This window comes from Octodon degus, unplaced genomic scaffold, assembly GCF_000260255.1.
Source record: "Octodon degus isolate 3935 unplaced genomic scaffold, OctDeg1.0 scaffold00016, whole genome shotgun sequence".
NCBI classification, from domain to species: Eukaryota; Metazoa; Chordata; class Mammalia; order Rodentia; family Octodontidae; genus Octodon; species Octodon degus.
Genome location: NW_004524592.1, coordinates 20,200,373 through 20,217,332, shown reverse-complemented (window position 1 = coordinate 20,217,332; position 16,960 = coordinate 20,200,373). Strand labels below are relative to the sequence as shown.

The 16,960-nt window shown below is 40.4% G+C and overlaps 1 protein-coding gene across 2 annotated transcripts in view; it reads left to right on the top strand.

Annotated features, from left to right (window-relative positions):
* The window catches only part of Enpep (glutamyl aminopeptidase), a 108,231-nt gene that overhangs the window by 62,007 nt on the left and 29,264 nt on the right, over positions 1-16,960 (top strand). For both annotated transcript variants that reach the window (XM_012513687.2, XM_023710010.1), the window contains 3 exons: positions 2,060-2,125; positions 2,991-3,142; positions 12,046-12,125. In XM_012513687.2, coding sequence (XP_012369141.1) covers positions 2,060-2,125; positions 2,991-3,142; positions 12,046-12,125 — 298 coding nt within the window. The remainder of the gene's footprint in view (positions 1-2,059; positions 2,126-2,990; positions 3,143-12,045; positions 12,126-16,960) is intronic.

Genomic DNA, 16,960 nt, shown 5'->3' with positions numbered 1-16,960 from the left:
CACACACGGCGCCCTCCTGCACACACGGCGCCCTCCTGCACACACCGTGCCTTCCTGCACACACAGCGCCTTCCTGCACACACGGCGCCCTCCTGAGCTCATGATCACACACGCTCTGCCCCTGAGTCCCATTTCCCTGGCAAACTCTAACTTCCGGGCAGTGCAGCGCTCCATGAATTGGTCTGGGGGTCCATGAACCTGGACCGGGCCAGCTGTCTTCTTTCTTTCTTCCTCATCGCCTTCCTCCAAATCCAACAGCAGACAGCCAAGTAGGTACGCAGCGGGAGAAAGAAGAGAAAAATCGTCTACACCAAATCCTGTGTATAAGGCAGTTTATTAAAGGGACATCAACACAACGTGTGGCTATCAAACAGAAACTAGGAAACACCTCTGTCCTTTCTTTTCCTTCCGGTGCCCGTAACACAGCTGCCACCACAGGAAGGGCTAAATGGGAATGGGTCTTCTCTCTTCCTGGGATGCAGCGTCCCTGGCCCTTCAGGTTCTGCAGTCCTGCTGTGGGGGCTGGTGGCCTCGGCTTTCATGTCATTTTGGCCAGAACGATGGCATTGTAATTATTCACAGAAAAGAAGAAAATTTCTTAAGGTAGAATATTCAAAGGTGCTAGTTAAAAATATAAAATCAGAACCTTTTGCTATAGTGTTTATATAAATTTCCACAAGGTCTGTAGCTCAGGAGAAGCAGTAAAATCCAATTTTACGAATTTAGTGAATTGCAATTTATAAAACAACCGTGATGAAAACCAGACACGCTGGTCCAGGGTTCAGGGTTCTCCTCATAGTAATCTCGAGCAGGTCTCTTCACCTCCGTGGCACCAGGAAGAGCCACTTCCTTCATTTAAAAAATGTGGGATTTGTAGTAAATAATATTAGTATCCATCTGGCTCTGGCGATCACAGAGTTTGTGAGTATACTAATAAGTATTCTAAATTAATTTTAAAAGATACTATTCAATATAAACTGTCATTAGCGCATACATATGATTAAGAGACTACACATCCAATTATTTAATTAAAATATGCTGGTTCTCAAAACAATCTGGGAGCAACACCTAAGAGTGATAGATCCTTCGCGGCTTCTCCCTTCCTTTGCCTGCCCTCTGGTGGTAGTCTTGAGAACTGCACGCACCTCTAGAACAAACATGGAGGCAGCGAGGTGAGCCCTCCTGCAGGGTTCTTGGAGTTCTGCGAATTTTCTTTTTTTTCTCTGTGCGTGGAATGAAGAAGAATTTTAAAAGTCATGTGACTTGGGTACAGCGTCTTCTGGAAGTTATGCCAGGTTAGATTGTAAATGAAACGTGAAGGTTAACAATGGAGAACATTTAAGAAGGAGGTGGGGCGTAGCGCAGCGGTGGAGCCCTCACCTAGCACCCTCCAGGGCCTCGGGCTCGGCTGCAGCGCTAGGAGCCTGAAAGAGAAGATTCTGTTCTTGTGCTTCTGTCTAAGCCTTCGGCCTTTTGATCTGGGTGTAAACTTCTATTACAGCAGGAATGGAGGCACAGCGCCTGGTCCGGGGACTGGGGGGCGACCAGGGTTTCCTCCAGGAATATGTTAAGTATGGCAGAAAACTTATCCATACAGGGTTTTGTGAACAGATCTGCCCAAAGGGGAAGTTTTCTATTTAAAGATTGATACTTTTAAAATACTTGGACAGTGAAAACTCATTCTGTAGAGCAAGTAATTTTCTCTTCCGCCATTATTACCATTATTGTTGTTTGAGAGATTATATATTTATTTTCTTAGAGCAGAGATTAGTGTAGCCCACATCTGGCCCACTCTCCATTCTTTTTAAGGTTTGTGACCCAGAAAAGGGATCTATATTTTAAAATTGTTGAAAAAAATCAAAAGAAGATTATGTTATAACATATGGAAATTATATGCAATTCAGTGTGCCTAAATAACATTTTATTGGAAGACAGCCATTCTCACTAATTTACATGTGATCCATAACTGGTTTTGTGCCACTGGGGCAGAATTCAGCTGTCTTGAGTATAAGAAAAGCCAACACTAATTTTTGAAATACTTATTATATTTTACATGCAGATTTACTTGCAAAAATTCCAATTCAAGAACGCAAAAACTTCAGATTTTTGGGAAGCATTGGAAGAGGTAAGAAAGAGTGTAACCCTAAAGATTTCTTTGATTTATAAACCACATCTTTCTATGACTATTCCTTTATTTCTCTTTATTTGTTTTCTTTATTATTATCTAAAGAGAATACAAAATAGAAAAAAAAGCGAAACAAAAAATAAAATCAAAATCCTGAGGGGATTTGACTGACCTTGTCAAATACAAATTTATATTTCTTATACAGGTCTTGCTTTATCTTGGTCTTAACCATCCAGCAGAAAAGTATAAAAACGAGGTATAAAAATAAAGCCATATTAATAAGCTGAGCTGTAAATGGCTCAAGTCAACAACTTTGCTTGACAAGTCCTACGGATAACCCACTACTATTATGGACTACTGGACTATATTGGAATATTTTGCTGAATTCATACACCTACTATATTTAAATGGCAATGGAATGCCCCTCTCTGACAAAACTAAACAAATAAAAGTGGATTCAAATGAAGGACCATTTTGTATCCGTATATACAAAATAGTTAAGATATATATACAGCTACTTTCTCTTAATTCAATGAGAAGGAAGATTTGTACTAATAGTGTTTGGACAGGTTATCATATCTGCATCTTGTACTATGAATAACCACTACAAGGACAACAATATGCAATATATTAATTATTGTAACTGTCCTACTAATTGGTTTTGAAACTGTCTCATTGCTATTTGTTTCTCAATAAAATTAATAAAAAATTAAAAAAAAAACAAAATCATTAGAAATGTTGCAGAACTTCACCAGACAAATCAATAGCAATTTCACAATGGTTATTGTATCATATAATGTTGTCTTCAAATTAGTTGTTCCCTTTATTTGTAAATGAATTGCTCTCCCTAATTTTTTAACATCAGGCCAGCAATCTGCCCATCAGAGTGGTGATGGACACCTGGACGTCCCAGATGGGCTACCCTGTGCTGTCTGTCAGTAACAAAAGTACTGTCACCCAGAAACGCTTCCTGCTGGACTCTAGAGCGGATCCGTCCCAGCCACCTTCAGATCTTGGGTAAGGCTCTCCAGTGCATTTTGAAAGAAAGGTGGAATCATGGCAGAAACGCTGGTCATTTGCTTAGAACCTGCTTTCAAGTGTGTACAAAGTTACAGCGAGTGCCTTTAGGGGAACCACGCAGTCCCCAAATAGCTGAGTGGTCCCCAGTTCCTGACGGTGGACTGTGTACCAGCCTCGTCTGTTCTTCCTGTTCCCTCTGGGTACAGGGATAGAATAGAAGTACTAAAGGAGTGAACGTAGGAGAGTAAAGAAAATAGCTGCAGGGGCTGTATGTGCTGCAGAATCCTGGAAACAGAGCAAAGAGCGGCAGCAAAGGGTGAGGGAGGTGCGGTGCAGTAAGAAGAAGCCGGGCCAGGCCTGGGCTCAGGGGCAGCATGAGGAACAGCTGCCAGGAGGGAGAAGGTGCTTGCAATAGGGCAATTAAGGTGACTGCTAGACACGGGACACGAGTGCCCCTGTGCTTTCTCTTCTCCTGCTACCATGCCCCTCTCTGTGCAGAGCTCCCTAGAAACTCGCAGTGACCCCAGGCACAAATCCAGAGGGCTTGGTTCCTCCTGCATGTACTACCAGCAGAGGGGAGCTGAGGGTTTCTTCCTGTGCTGTTTTCCACAGTGAAGCTGCCTCCAGTGGGCTGGGACTCCTGGTCAGCCCTGGGCAGTGGAGAGGCTGCCTCAAAAACACACTGCCCTCCTCTGTTGTAGAGAGACCAGGAAAATAAACTTAGGATATTTTCTTTTCAGTGCTGAAGATAGAAATCGGAGCCCTCACACTAAGCTACATCCCCAGTCCCTATTTTATTTCTTATTTTGAGACAGGGTCTTGCTAAGTCAATGAAGTTCTTGCTAAGGACTGCAGGTGTGTGCCACCACACTTGGCAAGCTCTTTTCTCTTTAATATGAATGGAGCACCAAGGATCACAGAATACAGGAAAAATACATAAGCAGATGAGGTTAAAATCGCGTGTGAACAAACAAAATAAAAAAGACCTGACTATAAGTTGCATAATGGAGGAAACAAAATAAACTCCTGAGATTATTCAGAGATCAAGGAATAAGACAGCAGAGTGTCACCTCAGTTCACGCACTCAGCCCACCACTGGAAGATGTCCAACACCCACAACTCCGAGGAGCAGAGATTAATTTTGGCTCACAGCCTCAGGCCGTGGCTGGCCCACGTAGGGCGGAGTGGCCTGGTAGAGGAGAAGCTGCTCACCCCTCCGAGTCAGTAGCAGAGAGACAAGGGAGGAGGGCGAGGAGGTGGAGCCTCCCAGGCCACGCCCCAGTGGGCCGCCCTTCCCACAGAGGCCCACCTTCCAGCAGCATGGTCAGTGATGAACTCAGCAGTGGATAAATCCAGAGATGACTCTGGTACCCCAGGATCCAATCACTTTCCAAAAGCCCAGCGCGAGACTTCCGGGGGACAGGTTAGACCTAAGCCGTTACCCTGGGCGTCATTCAGCTTCACTCGTGCCCCATTTGTGTTGTCCCCTCTTTCAACTTTTGACCCTGTACCTCCTTCGGTGGAGACAACTTCATGCCTACTTACAGCGTCCTCCCATCTCCACTGCCTGATTCTTTTTTTTTTTTTTTTTTTGATTTTTAATTAATTTTATTGAGAAAGAAATAGCAATGAGAGTTTCAAAACTGGTCAGTAGGACAGTTACAATAATTAATACATTACATATTGTTGTCTTTGTAGTACTTATACATAGTACAAGATGCAGGCATAGTATCTTGTCTAAACACTATCAGTACAAATCTTTCTTCTCATTGAACTAATGAGAAAGTTGCTGTGTATCTAACCTAACTATTCTGCAAACACAGATACAAAATAGTCCTTCATTTATATCCCCCCTTTTTGTTTAGTTTTGTCAGAGATGGGCATTCCATTACCATTTAGATATTGTAGGTGCGTGAATTCAGCAAAATAATCCAATATAGTTCAGTAGTCCATAATAGTATTGGCTTATCCATAGGACTGGCAATGTCAGAAGTTGTTGACTTGAGCCTTTTACATAAAGCTCAGCATATTAATATGGCTTTACTTTTTATACCTCGTTTTTATACTTTTCTGCTGGATGGTTAAGACCAAGATAAAGCAAGACTTATACAGCAAAAACTGTAACTTTTCTATCTGACAAGTTCAGTCAAATCCCCTCAGGATTTACCCTGACACCCTGTGCCACAGTTTGTAGATCCTTTGTCAGTGTCAGCCATGTGGATGAGTCGTGGCCATTGCTTGACCAATTTGCTCTCTGTGAAATCCTGAGAGAACAATTTCTCTCTAGGTGACTCTCCTTATCCACTGCCTGATTCTTGCTGAAGGGGCCCTATGTCCTCTTTATCTCTTTCTTAATGGTCTCATGGACATTATCTCATAATTATATATGTAAATTACCACACTATCAATGAGTAGCAACTGGAATCACATGAGAAAAGAGAATTTCCAGGTGTGCAGAAAGTGTTTCAGGAATGTTCAGTCGCAATAAATCGATTCCTTATAGTTACTGTTTTATATCCTAACACATCAGCCTGGCCAGCTTTAGGACTGCTGAAGCTTTACATGTTAAAATTCTAAATCACTTCCTTTCTGTGAAGTAAGTTTCTATTTGGACAGCGGCTCAGTAATTGCTCTCTCCTGTCACATGGGTTCCTTGTGTGGGCAGGAAGCATGGGCAAGGTTGCAGAAGACATTCTGAGTGGGATTTAGTATCCCTCCTGGACGTAAAAACTTGAGCGGTAATGTGCAGGAAGGTCAGCGGTTAGAAGGAGCGCCACCTTGCACATAGGATGCACAGTGCTGCGTGAGCCCTGACCAAGTGGTTTGCGTGGTGGTAAGCACGTTAGGTGATTTATAGGAACGGGTAACGTAAGGAGTGATGAAGGCACTGGTTCAAATGGCCTACAGTGAACCATAAAGGCTTGCTCTGAGCACAGGCTAGCTGGCTTCTAGCAGCTGAACAGCACCGAGCTGCTGGAAAGTGCTGAGAGTGAGGGTGCAAGGAGGCAGGGCCAACGTGTGCACCACGGGAAAGATTTTGGAGAGAGGTATGCAGGTTCATGGATTTCAAGAGGGGACCTGTCGGGGTCATGCTTGCACTTGTCAGGGTTCTCCCTGCTTGCAGTGCTGAGGGCAGATCGGGGCAGTTTGTGTGGAGCCCAGGAGCTGGTTAATGTGATGATGTTACAGAGATTTGGGCAGAGCTCAGATTTTCTAATTTAAAAATTGAACAATTTACAAGAGATCCAGGCAGATGAACTTGTGGAGGACAATCTCCCTTTAGCCCTTCATTTCTGTCCTGCAGGTGGTAGGCAGGGCATATTTCTAGAGAAGGCAGGAAGAGTCTGCACAGCCCCTTAGGAGGGTCACTCAGGAGTGAGTGGGTAACAGCCTGCTTCCTGTTCAGCTGGAGCAGTGTGGAGAATGAAGGCTGTGTACCCCGACTCCGCCGCAGCCTGGGCTCTGGGAAGCCTCTGGTGCTCAGCTCTGCCCCCATAAATGAAGCCCAGGGAAGCTGGATCCCTTGCTCTTGCACAAGTTTCCAAATCAACTGCTCACACCAGAGCAAAGGAAACTGCGAGCACCCTGAGCGGTGTGAGGGCGCTCGGGGAGGGTGTGTGTGTACTTCTCCATGCTGTCTTTCTTTCAGAAGGGAAAGATTATGGTAGAGAAGATGGCTTTGCCTTCTTGCTCATTCCTCTTCTCATGCACGAATTGAATTGTAGATCTGACTTGCTTGCAGGTTTTAACTCAGTTGCTAAAGTCACACAGGAGTCATCTGAGCATTCTGCGAATAACTATAAACTGCTTCTTTTATGGCTACCGTTTTATGCTACAGCAAAGTAGATGGGGCTTACTTAATGTTGCTAAAGTCTTCAGCAATTACAATAAAAAGGAAAAATATCACTCTTGCAAGATAAGTTTCCACTGGGGAAGTTTCTTCATTACTGTCTGTTCCTGTGCTATGCATCCACAGAATGGTGAAGCCCCAACCTTCCACACTGATTTGGAGTCTCAAGAGTTGGACACTTAACCATTGTTTGAATAGGCATTCTTTTCCACACAATTTTATTTCTAAATAAAATAGGTATATTATCACTATAAGATCACTTTGTAAACAACAAATTTTTAAATTTTATTAAGAGCTGGCCAGATAGCTCAGTGGATCAAAGTGCATGCAAGCAGGTGCAGAGGCTGGGGGTTCAGTCCCCAGGCCTGCCATGCTGGCCCCATCCCTGGGGCATTAAGCCGGCAATTGAGACTAAGAGTGATGGCTCTTGGGAGGCTGTGAACAGGTGGATCACTACAAGTCCGATCTAGTAGTGAAACCCTGAACACCCTGTAGGCCCTTCCTTGAAAAATACAAAAACAAAAACCAACCAAACAAACAAACAAAAACCCCACATCTTTAGGGCTGGGGAGATAGCGCAGTAGAATAAGCACTTGCCTGGCAAGCACAGGGTCCTGAGTTCAATTGCCAGTGCAAAAAAACAAAACAAATCTTTAAATTTTATTTATTAAGACCTAGAGTATGGGGCTAAGTTACATTTACATTTTACTGTAATATTGCTCTGCCCTCAGATATGTTTTTTTCCATAATTTTATTGAGAAACAAATAGCAATGAGACAGTTTCAAACCAAATTGGTAGGACAGTTTCAATAATTAACACATTGCATATACATTCTTCCTAGTGGTTAATTGCTGTACAAGATGCGGACTTGAGATCCTATTTACAAACACCATTAGAACAAATCCCTCTATTCATTAACAGAGGTTTTTATTTTATACACATTCATAGAAGCATGATTTTTATTGATCATTTATCATAAAGTCAATATACTTATCCCAGTTTTTTGTTCTTGTTGTTGTTGTTGCAGTACCAGGGATTGAACTCAGGACCCTGTGCTTGCCAGGCAAGCACTTATTCTACTGAGTTATCTCCCTGGCCCAACTTATCCCAGTTTTGTAAGATAAAAAGTTTCATATGACTCAGAAGAGGAAGTTGAAGGGCCGGCCAGATAGCTCAGTGGATTAAAGCACCTGCTTAGGTAGATGCAGGGACCAGGGTTCCATCCCCAGTGTGCCATGCTGGCCCCACCCCCAGGGGATGCTGAGATGATGAATGTTTAGTGGTGTGTGCCTATAATCCCAGCAGCTGGGAGGCTGAAAAACAGAAGGATCACTGTGAGTCTGATCTACGTAATGGGACCCCATAGACCCTGTACTAAATACATAAAAAAAGAAAGTTCAGAAAATAGGTTCTTTATATATAAATATAAATATATATTTGTATTTTAGGGAAGGGTCTACAGGGTGTTTAGAATCTCACTATTAGATTGTACTCATAGTGATTCACCTGTTTGCAGCCTCCCAAGCACCTGTGTACAGCCTCTCAAGAGCTGACATTACAGGCATGCACCACCACTCCTGTCTTAATTGCTCTCTCAGGTGCCCCAGGGGCAGGGTGTGGCCACCCCAGCAGGCCCCAGGATAGAACGCCTGGTCCCTGAGCCTGCTTGCAGGTGATTTAATCTGCTGAGCTATTTGGCCGGCCCTGTTATCATGTTTTAGAAAGACCCAGAATTAAGTAGAGAAGAAAGATGCACAGGTTAAGGTTATAAAAGTGAGCCTTCCTTATTTTTCATTTTACTTAAAAAACTAAGTCACAGTAGATGATCTCAATATCCCCCCAAAAATGATTCCTTTCCAAGTTTTAAGGTTTGAAATCTTTCTCTCTGTTCATATATTTTCCATGTGGCAGATAGTGTGACCAGCTAGGTTACCCTGAGTTGAAATGTTCTCTGTGTCTCACTGTTTGATCAGAAATTAGAAATACTTATGCACCAGAACTATAATTAAAAGACCCACCTAGGAGTAAAGTTTAGGGTTAGTACTATGACCTCACTCATCTCATATAAATGGACCATTCTCCTTCGCATCTCCATTGGAATGACTACCTTTCCTCTCTCTCTCTCTCTCTCTCTCTCTCTCTCTCTCTCTCTCTCTCTCTCTCTCCCTCCCCCTCTCCCCCTTCCTCCCTCCCTCCCTCCTCCCACTCTGTGTGTGTGTGTGTGTGTGTGTGTGTGTGTGTATGCACGCACACTTTTGTTTGAGAGATGGGATTAAATCCAGGGCCTCTTGCGTCCTCGGCAAGCAACTGTAACACAGCTACATTCTCTACCTAGAGCATTTCTTTACTGGCAAATTTTCAAGCCTTTGACAAGCCATCCACTGTAAGCAGGTAGCACCCTGGGCCTAGGGGTTCCATGCTGGGGCAGTTAAAGTCAGTTTCCTTGGAGAAAATTATATCAGCCATATGTAATACAAATTGCCTCTTAAAAGATGAATTTAGGTCCTCCTGAATTTTAGATAACATAGAGAATAAGATATCATTTCATGTGTACAGTTTTCGTTTCTTGACATTTTACATTCCCAAATCTATCATTTCACTCAGTTTATATAAGATTAAATCCTATAATGTTAAAAAAAATCACAAAATTATATAGCTTCAACCTATCACTTTTGTCTCATGATGTCTTAAAGGCCTCAGGGCAGTATTTCTGTACCCGACCACAGTAGTACAGCTTCAGAATATTTTCAAGTACCGTGTGTGTATTCCTGGCTACCATAGTCCTGTCTGCTGTAGTCCTGGCTGCCATGGTGTCACAGGGACCGCCAAGATCTGACACCTCAACTGTGCACTTAGCTCTCCACCAGCCATCAGGCTTCCATCAGGCTGGTCCTGGCAAAGATGAAGGAGAAGGCAATGTCAGTGTATGCAGAAAGTACACTGGCGACAGTGTACTTTGAGTCATTTGTAGAAGAACCCATGCACCTTGAGACCACAGCATTAACAGCAATGAGTCAGACACATGAGCTTAAGCAGTGCCTGGCTTCTCTTATATGGAACCAAAGTATAAATGAACAAAATCAAAGGTACCCAGGGAGATAGATCATTTGCGAAAGGGAGGGTGACCAAGAGATTGGACATGTTGGCTGGAGAGGGGATGGGGTGAAAGAAAAAAGAATTAAGGTGTGTTACATACATGTGCAACTCCCAAAGGAATGAAGTAACCATTTACTGCAAACATGTACCACTAAGAATTAAAAATAAATACTGCTGGGGCTGGTGAGATGGCTCAGTGGTCTAAAGCACCTACTTAGGACAAGCTAAGCCAAGCAAAGCACAGGGACTGCGGTTCAATCCCCCAGCACCACATGCCAGCCAGCCCCGCCTCCTGGTGGGCTGAGCTGGCCACACACACACACACAATAAATAAATAAATAAATAATAAATAAATAAATAAATAAATAAATTCCTGCAAAGGAACTGCAAGGGTTTTGGGATGGTTGCCCCAAGAGTAGAGCCAGAGGCGAGCACTGCCAGAAATGTGGCTTCTTAGCAGGGTTTCCAGCAGAGGTGTGTTGTGGGGTGGAGCCACGTGGGGGAAGGCAGCCACACAGGTGCTGTAGGAAGCAGGTCTGAGAGGGCTGTGAGCTCAGGCCTGCCGGTAAGCCCTGCAGCCCCGCAAGGTGGTTTCAGACTTGCCTGATGCAAGGAGGGTTCTGACAGCCACTAGTCACTGGTCATGGCAGAGGGCAGTGGCCCCCAGAGGTCTTAACCAGGGGTGGTGCTCTTAGGAATGTGAATGAGCATCTGGGTATAGGAGGAAAATAGCGACAGAGATGAAGATGACAACCACCAGTGTCCAGGACAGGTCCCCCCAAATTACGCCATATACTGGCTTTATGAAACTTATATCCCTCAACATTCCTCTGCAATTAAACTCCAAAAGAACTGGCTAAAAAAAATCCTGCAAAATCCTTCAACAGTTATTTAAAAAAAGGATTTCTTCTTTCATGTTGACAGCAAAAATATTTTCTCAAATGATATCAATTTCATTATTTCTTTTCTTTTTTTTTTTTTTTTTTTTTTTTTTTTTTTTTTTTTTTTTTTTTTTTTTTTTGCGGAACTGGGGATTGAACTTAGGCCCTTGCACTTGCCAGGGAAGCACTTATTCTACTGAGCCATCTCTCCAGCTCCTTCCATTATTTCTTAAAAAGAAGAAATGCCAACACTATTTCTCCGATAAGGAATTGAATGTTAACGACTCAACCAGCGCTAATGGAAATTCAGCCCGGTGGTTGGCACAGAGATTCCTTTCTCTCTAGATCGCCTGTTCTAATACATGACACAATGTAAGAACAACCCATCAAAAAGGCATTTCCCATCTTTTTGAGTTTTCAAGACAACTAAGTAGGGGCCAGGGAGATAGCTCAGTAGAATGAGCACTTGCCTGGCAAGCACAATGGCCTGAGTTCAACCCCCGGTTCCACAAAAAAAAAAAGACTACTGAGTAGCCAAAAAGAACAGGTGGAACCCCCTCAATGCACTTATCTTACATTTCCTTCTCTGCACATGGCGTTCCTGGTTTGTTTAGAGGTCCGTACAGGGCTCCTTGGGAGACAGTTGTGGTGGTATAATTTCAATGTGTCTGCCTTTCACAGAATTTCATTGATTGCCTTTTGAATTCTAACAGTTTTGTGATGCTTGATAAAAACCACAGCACACTAAGAGTTGGAACAAGTACTGGTGTATGTAAATGTTCAATATGATAACGTGTTACAGTTATGTAATTCATGCAAGAGTTTTATGTCAAAGCCTGCAGAATAACTTCCCTCAGCCTTAGCTGTTTTTTGATGCAGATTTTGGTATTTTATAGATTTAGAGAAACCGAGAGCAGTTTCGTGGGCTATAAAGGCATTGTGCCAACTGTGTTAGTTGCATGACGTTCACGATAGTCAATTATAATGAAAACATGATTGTCTCTTGCTTTTGATTTTTGAATTTGTATCATTTGATAATAAGAGTTAAATTTTTCTTTTTTAAAAATTTTAGTTACACATGGAATATTCCAGTTAAATGGACTGAAAATGATGTATCAACTACTGTAATCTACAATAGGTCAGAAAATGGAGGTAAATATCAATTGATTTAACTTATTCTTTGAATTGATGTAGCATATTAGAATACTATAAGCATAAAAATCAACAATAAAGTTGTAATTATATAAAGTTAAGTTGAAAGAGATTTCTTAAATGATTTATCAGTGATTCTAAATTTTTGTCTACAATAAGAACTTTTCTACCTTGAGATATTCTTTTTACAATTCATCATGACTGATACAATAATATATACTCCCCAAAATAATATATATCCACAGGAAAGGATAGGGGTACATACCCAACCATTGGAAGAACAAAGTATACACTAGTTTCCTTCCTTCCTTCCTTCCTTCCTTCCTTCCTTCCTTCCTTCCTTCCTTCCTTCCTTCCTTCCTCCTTCCCTCCCTCTCTTCCTCCCTTCCTCCTTTCCTTTTTCCTTCCTGTTTCTTTCTGTTGAGTAAGTAAGCTACTGAATTTAAGATGTCATATGATGGACCTTTTTAATGCACTGATTTAGTTCAGTCATTTTCCTGAAATATATTTCTTGCTTCTCTTTCCATTGATCCATCTTTTCCTTACTTGGAAAATATCATGTAAAAACAAAGAGATGCTGTACAGACCTCCAAATCATTGGAAAAACCACAGACAAGTCAGGCTTTAGTATCAGTTCCAGAAGATTCTTTTTTTTAAGAGAATAAAAAGTAGCATTAAAACAGAAAAATTACAAATGATATAGAATTTCACTAAATAAAATAATATGAATTTCACAGTATTTGTTGTATTGCATAGTGTTGTCTTCAGATTAGTTGTTCATATTAGCAGATATATGCATGTGAAATTGGAAGAAGAAAACAAATATGAGAAAGTAAGGAGAGGAAAAAAAGGAAAAAAGAAGACAAAGAAAATTAAGGATTAACTGCTCCTTTCCATAGACCAGCAGAAATGCACAGTACAGTTGTCCAAACCATCCTGCTTATAAACATAGATATATCTCTTTACCCCACTCCCTCTCTTGTCCTTCTCCTCATCTCAGTAATTCTTTCCCTACCAGAAGATTCTTGCATTTTATACTTTTACCATTGTATTTGTTTTGTGTTTCAAAAGTCAATTTTATTTTTTTCTTTACTTTACTTTTCTTATTATAATTTTTTTTTTATTTTGAAGAGTAAAAGCAAAAGCAAGAAAAACAAAAACAAATACCTAAACAGGGTAACATATAACAATACATATGTTATAGATTTTTGAAATAAGAATAGCTGATTAACAATGAATGATATATTATCTATTTTTATAGTCAAATCTGATAGTTAAGCAAGATGGGGCATATGATTGCATATTACCACATACTTTCAAGAAATCTTAAATTTTGTACTTCTCTCTCTTTTTCTTTTATTACCTTTTTCTAAAAAATACTTTAAAGAGAGTATAGTAATAATTGATATGACATTAGAAATGGTACAAATTTAGAAGATCATGATGACAGGTATTTCAAGCATAGTTTTTGTATTACACATTGCCATTCTCAATGTAGTTGATTAGTTTGCTGTTATCTGCATATAGAATTAGTCAAGGTGAGACTTCTACATATTAACTGCTGTTTTCATAAAACTGATGGAAATTCTTAATACTATCACCTTATCTATCTTGTATATATACTTGCGTATTTTCCCCTACCATTTTTCTTATCTTTTCTCCTTTCTCTCCTCTTTGTCGTTTAATTTTCAAATTCTGTTTCTTCCTGTGTAACTGTATATGTTATACTTTTCAGGTTTTATTTCCTCTTTGGGGTTCTTATACTAGGGAGACAATATGATATTCACACATGTGGGTCTGGTTGATTTCACTTATGAGTATAGCCTCAAGTTGCATCCACATACCTATGAAGGCTTCTAGTTTTTCTTTATAGCTGAGCAATGCTCCATTGTATAAAGATATCACATCTTTTCATCCGTTCCTCAGATGAAGGGCATTTGGGTTGCTTCCAAGATTTGGCTATGACAAATTATGCTGTTATAAACATAGGTGCACATATATCACTATGATATGATGTTTTCAGTTCTTTTGAGAAAATTCTCAGAAGGGGAATAGCTGACTTGAATGGGATTTCCAATCCTAGTTTTTTAAGGAGACTCCACACTGATTTCCATAATGGTTGTACCAGCCTGTATTCCTACCAGCAGTGGAAAAGGGTTCCTTTTTCCCCATAGCCTCTTCAGTATTTGTTTTTAGTTGATTTCTTTATGTTAGCCATTCTTTCTGGGGTGAGATGGTATCTCAATATTGTTTTAATTTTCATTTCTCAAATGGCCAGTGATGTGGAGCATTTTTTGAGGTATTTATTTGCCTCTTGTATTTCTTCCTCTGAGAAGTGTGTATTTATCTCAGAGGCCCATTTTTAGATCGGGTATTTAAAGTTTGGGGTCCTAATTAGTTTTTTTGTTCTTTATATATTCTAGATAGAGGACCTTTGACTGAGTGACTATTGGTTAAGATTTTTTCCAACTTTGTGGGTTGTCTTTTCACTCTGTTGGTAATTTCTTTTGACATGCAGCAACTTCTCAATAAGAGGATGTTTAGTTGTTGTTCCTTTCAAGTATTTCCCATGTAGTTTGATTTTTGTTCAAGAAATGTTTGCCTACCCCTATATCTTCCAAGATTTTCACCTACTTTCTCTTCCAGTAGATTTAGTGTTTCTGTTTTAATATGTATATCTTTAATGCATTTTTACTTTAGTCTAGTGAATGGTGACAGAACCGGGTCTAGTTTTAGTTTTTGGCATGTGGAGAGCCAGTTTTTCCAGCACCATTTTTTAAAGAGGCTATCTTTCTTCCAGTGAACATGTTTGGCTAATTTGTCAAAATAAGATGACCGAGTGTGTTTGCAGTTGTTTCTCCATCTTCTAACCTGTTCCACTGATCATTTGAGTCTATTTTTTTTGCCAGTACTATGCTGATTTTATCATAGTAGCTTTGTAGTATAATTTCAAGTTCAGGGATTGTAATGCTTCCTGCCTTTCTTTTGGTGCCCAGCATTGCCTTTGCTACTCTAGGTCTTTCCTAGTTCCATGTAAATTTTAGGAATGATTTCTCTGGATCTGTGAGTTATGTTGGTGGCATGTTGATAGGGATTGCATTAAATCTGTATAACAATTTTGGAAGTATGGCCATTTTTACAATGTTTGTTCTTCCTATCCAGGAGCAAGGAATATCTTTCCATTTTTTGAAATCCTCTTTGATCTCTTTTTTCAGAGTACTGTAATTTTCACTGAATAAATCTTTGACTTCTTTTGTTAGATTAGTACCTAGGTATTTCATTTTTGGGTGCTACTGTAAATTGTTTCTCTAATTTCTCTCTCAGTGTGTTTGCTATCTGTGTAGAGGAATGCTATTGATTTTTGGGTACTGACTTCAAAAAGTCAATTTTAGGTCATTTTCATCACCTCAGATAAAAAAAAATCACATACCCTCTCCCCTAAGCAGCCACTAATCCACTTATGCCTATATAGATTTACCTATTGTAGACAATTGTATATAAATGAAATGATGCATTGACGTTTTTCAATTAATGCTAATAGGGTTTACCCTATGTTGTAACTTAAAACAGTACATTATTCCTTTTCATTACCCAGTTATATTCTATTGTGTGCATATAACTTTTTTCCTTAGTATCTATCAGTTGATAGATAGTTGAAGTATTTCCTCACTATCTTTCATGAATAATGCTGCTATAATCATTTGTGTGCAAGTTTTTCTGTAGATCTAGCAGGTTCTTTCCTCTTTTTTTTTTTTTTAAAAAACTTCTTTATTGTAAAGTCTTGCAATTATGATTTCACTGTGAACTCTGCCAGCTTTGGCTTTATGGAAGGAAAGCGCCTTTGTCTAGGAGACCGTCTTAAAGGAGATCACTGTTGCAACAGAGCTTTCCCCTCATCATTCATGCCGACAATTACTATGACATTGTGGTCAGCTCTTCTGAATTTTTCCAGAAACTCCAAATAAAGCCATTTTGTCCTAATACCTATATACGTTTAGGTTCTGTGCGAGAACCAAGCTCTAGCTTTTATGGTCTATCTTCTTCCCATTTTTTTCCTTGTCAAAGGAAGATAGAAGAGAGAAAAAACACTTAAAAAATGTAACAGCACTAGTAAAAGGCATAGTAAGGAGGTTAGGATTTCACTGGGTGGTTTTTGTGGATTTGGTGTAACTATCAGTAGATTTTTTCCCTATTTTTCACCATGTTTAATAGAAGGCTGGAAGAATGTCTTAGCAGCATCTTGATTTGTTGTTTACAAATTTTAAATCATAAATAATTTAACTATCCTAACACAATTTATTCAGCAATTTTGTTGAATGGGGGTAGATTTACCTAACTAAATTTAACAGATGACTAAGCCTTCCTTTATGAATTTATTTAGAAAATAAATTTTAAAAGTTTCTTTTTGTATTTTTTATGTACTTGCCAGGTAGAACATTCATAACACTGAATTTAATTCCTCAACCAATCAGTTAATTCAGGCAAGTGTTTATGGCACACACCCGTAGTTGCAGTACTTGGGGGACAGAGGGTTGAGGCAGGAGGATTGCAAATTCAAGGCTAGTGTTGGGAACATGGCAAGCTTCTATCTCAAAAGCAAAACAAAATAAAAGCAGATGTTTATTATAACTGACATAGAAGCAGATGCGGGCATGGAGATCACACTGGGCTAGGGAAGCATCAGCCATCGCTGTGTGCACGGGGTGCAAGGCTGGATCAACAGAGAAACGAGTGCTGCTCCTCAGTGGTCATAGCCAAAAGGCAGAGAAGCAATAGGAGTTCTGAGCTGGCTGGTGTGGCAACTCAGACAGCGAGGGCACCACGGGACAAGCCCT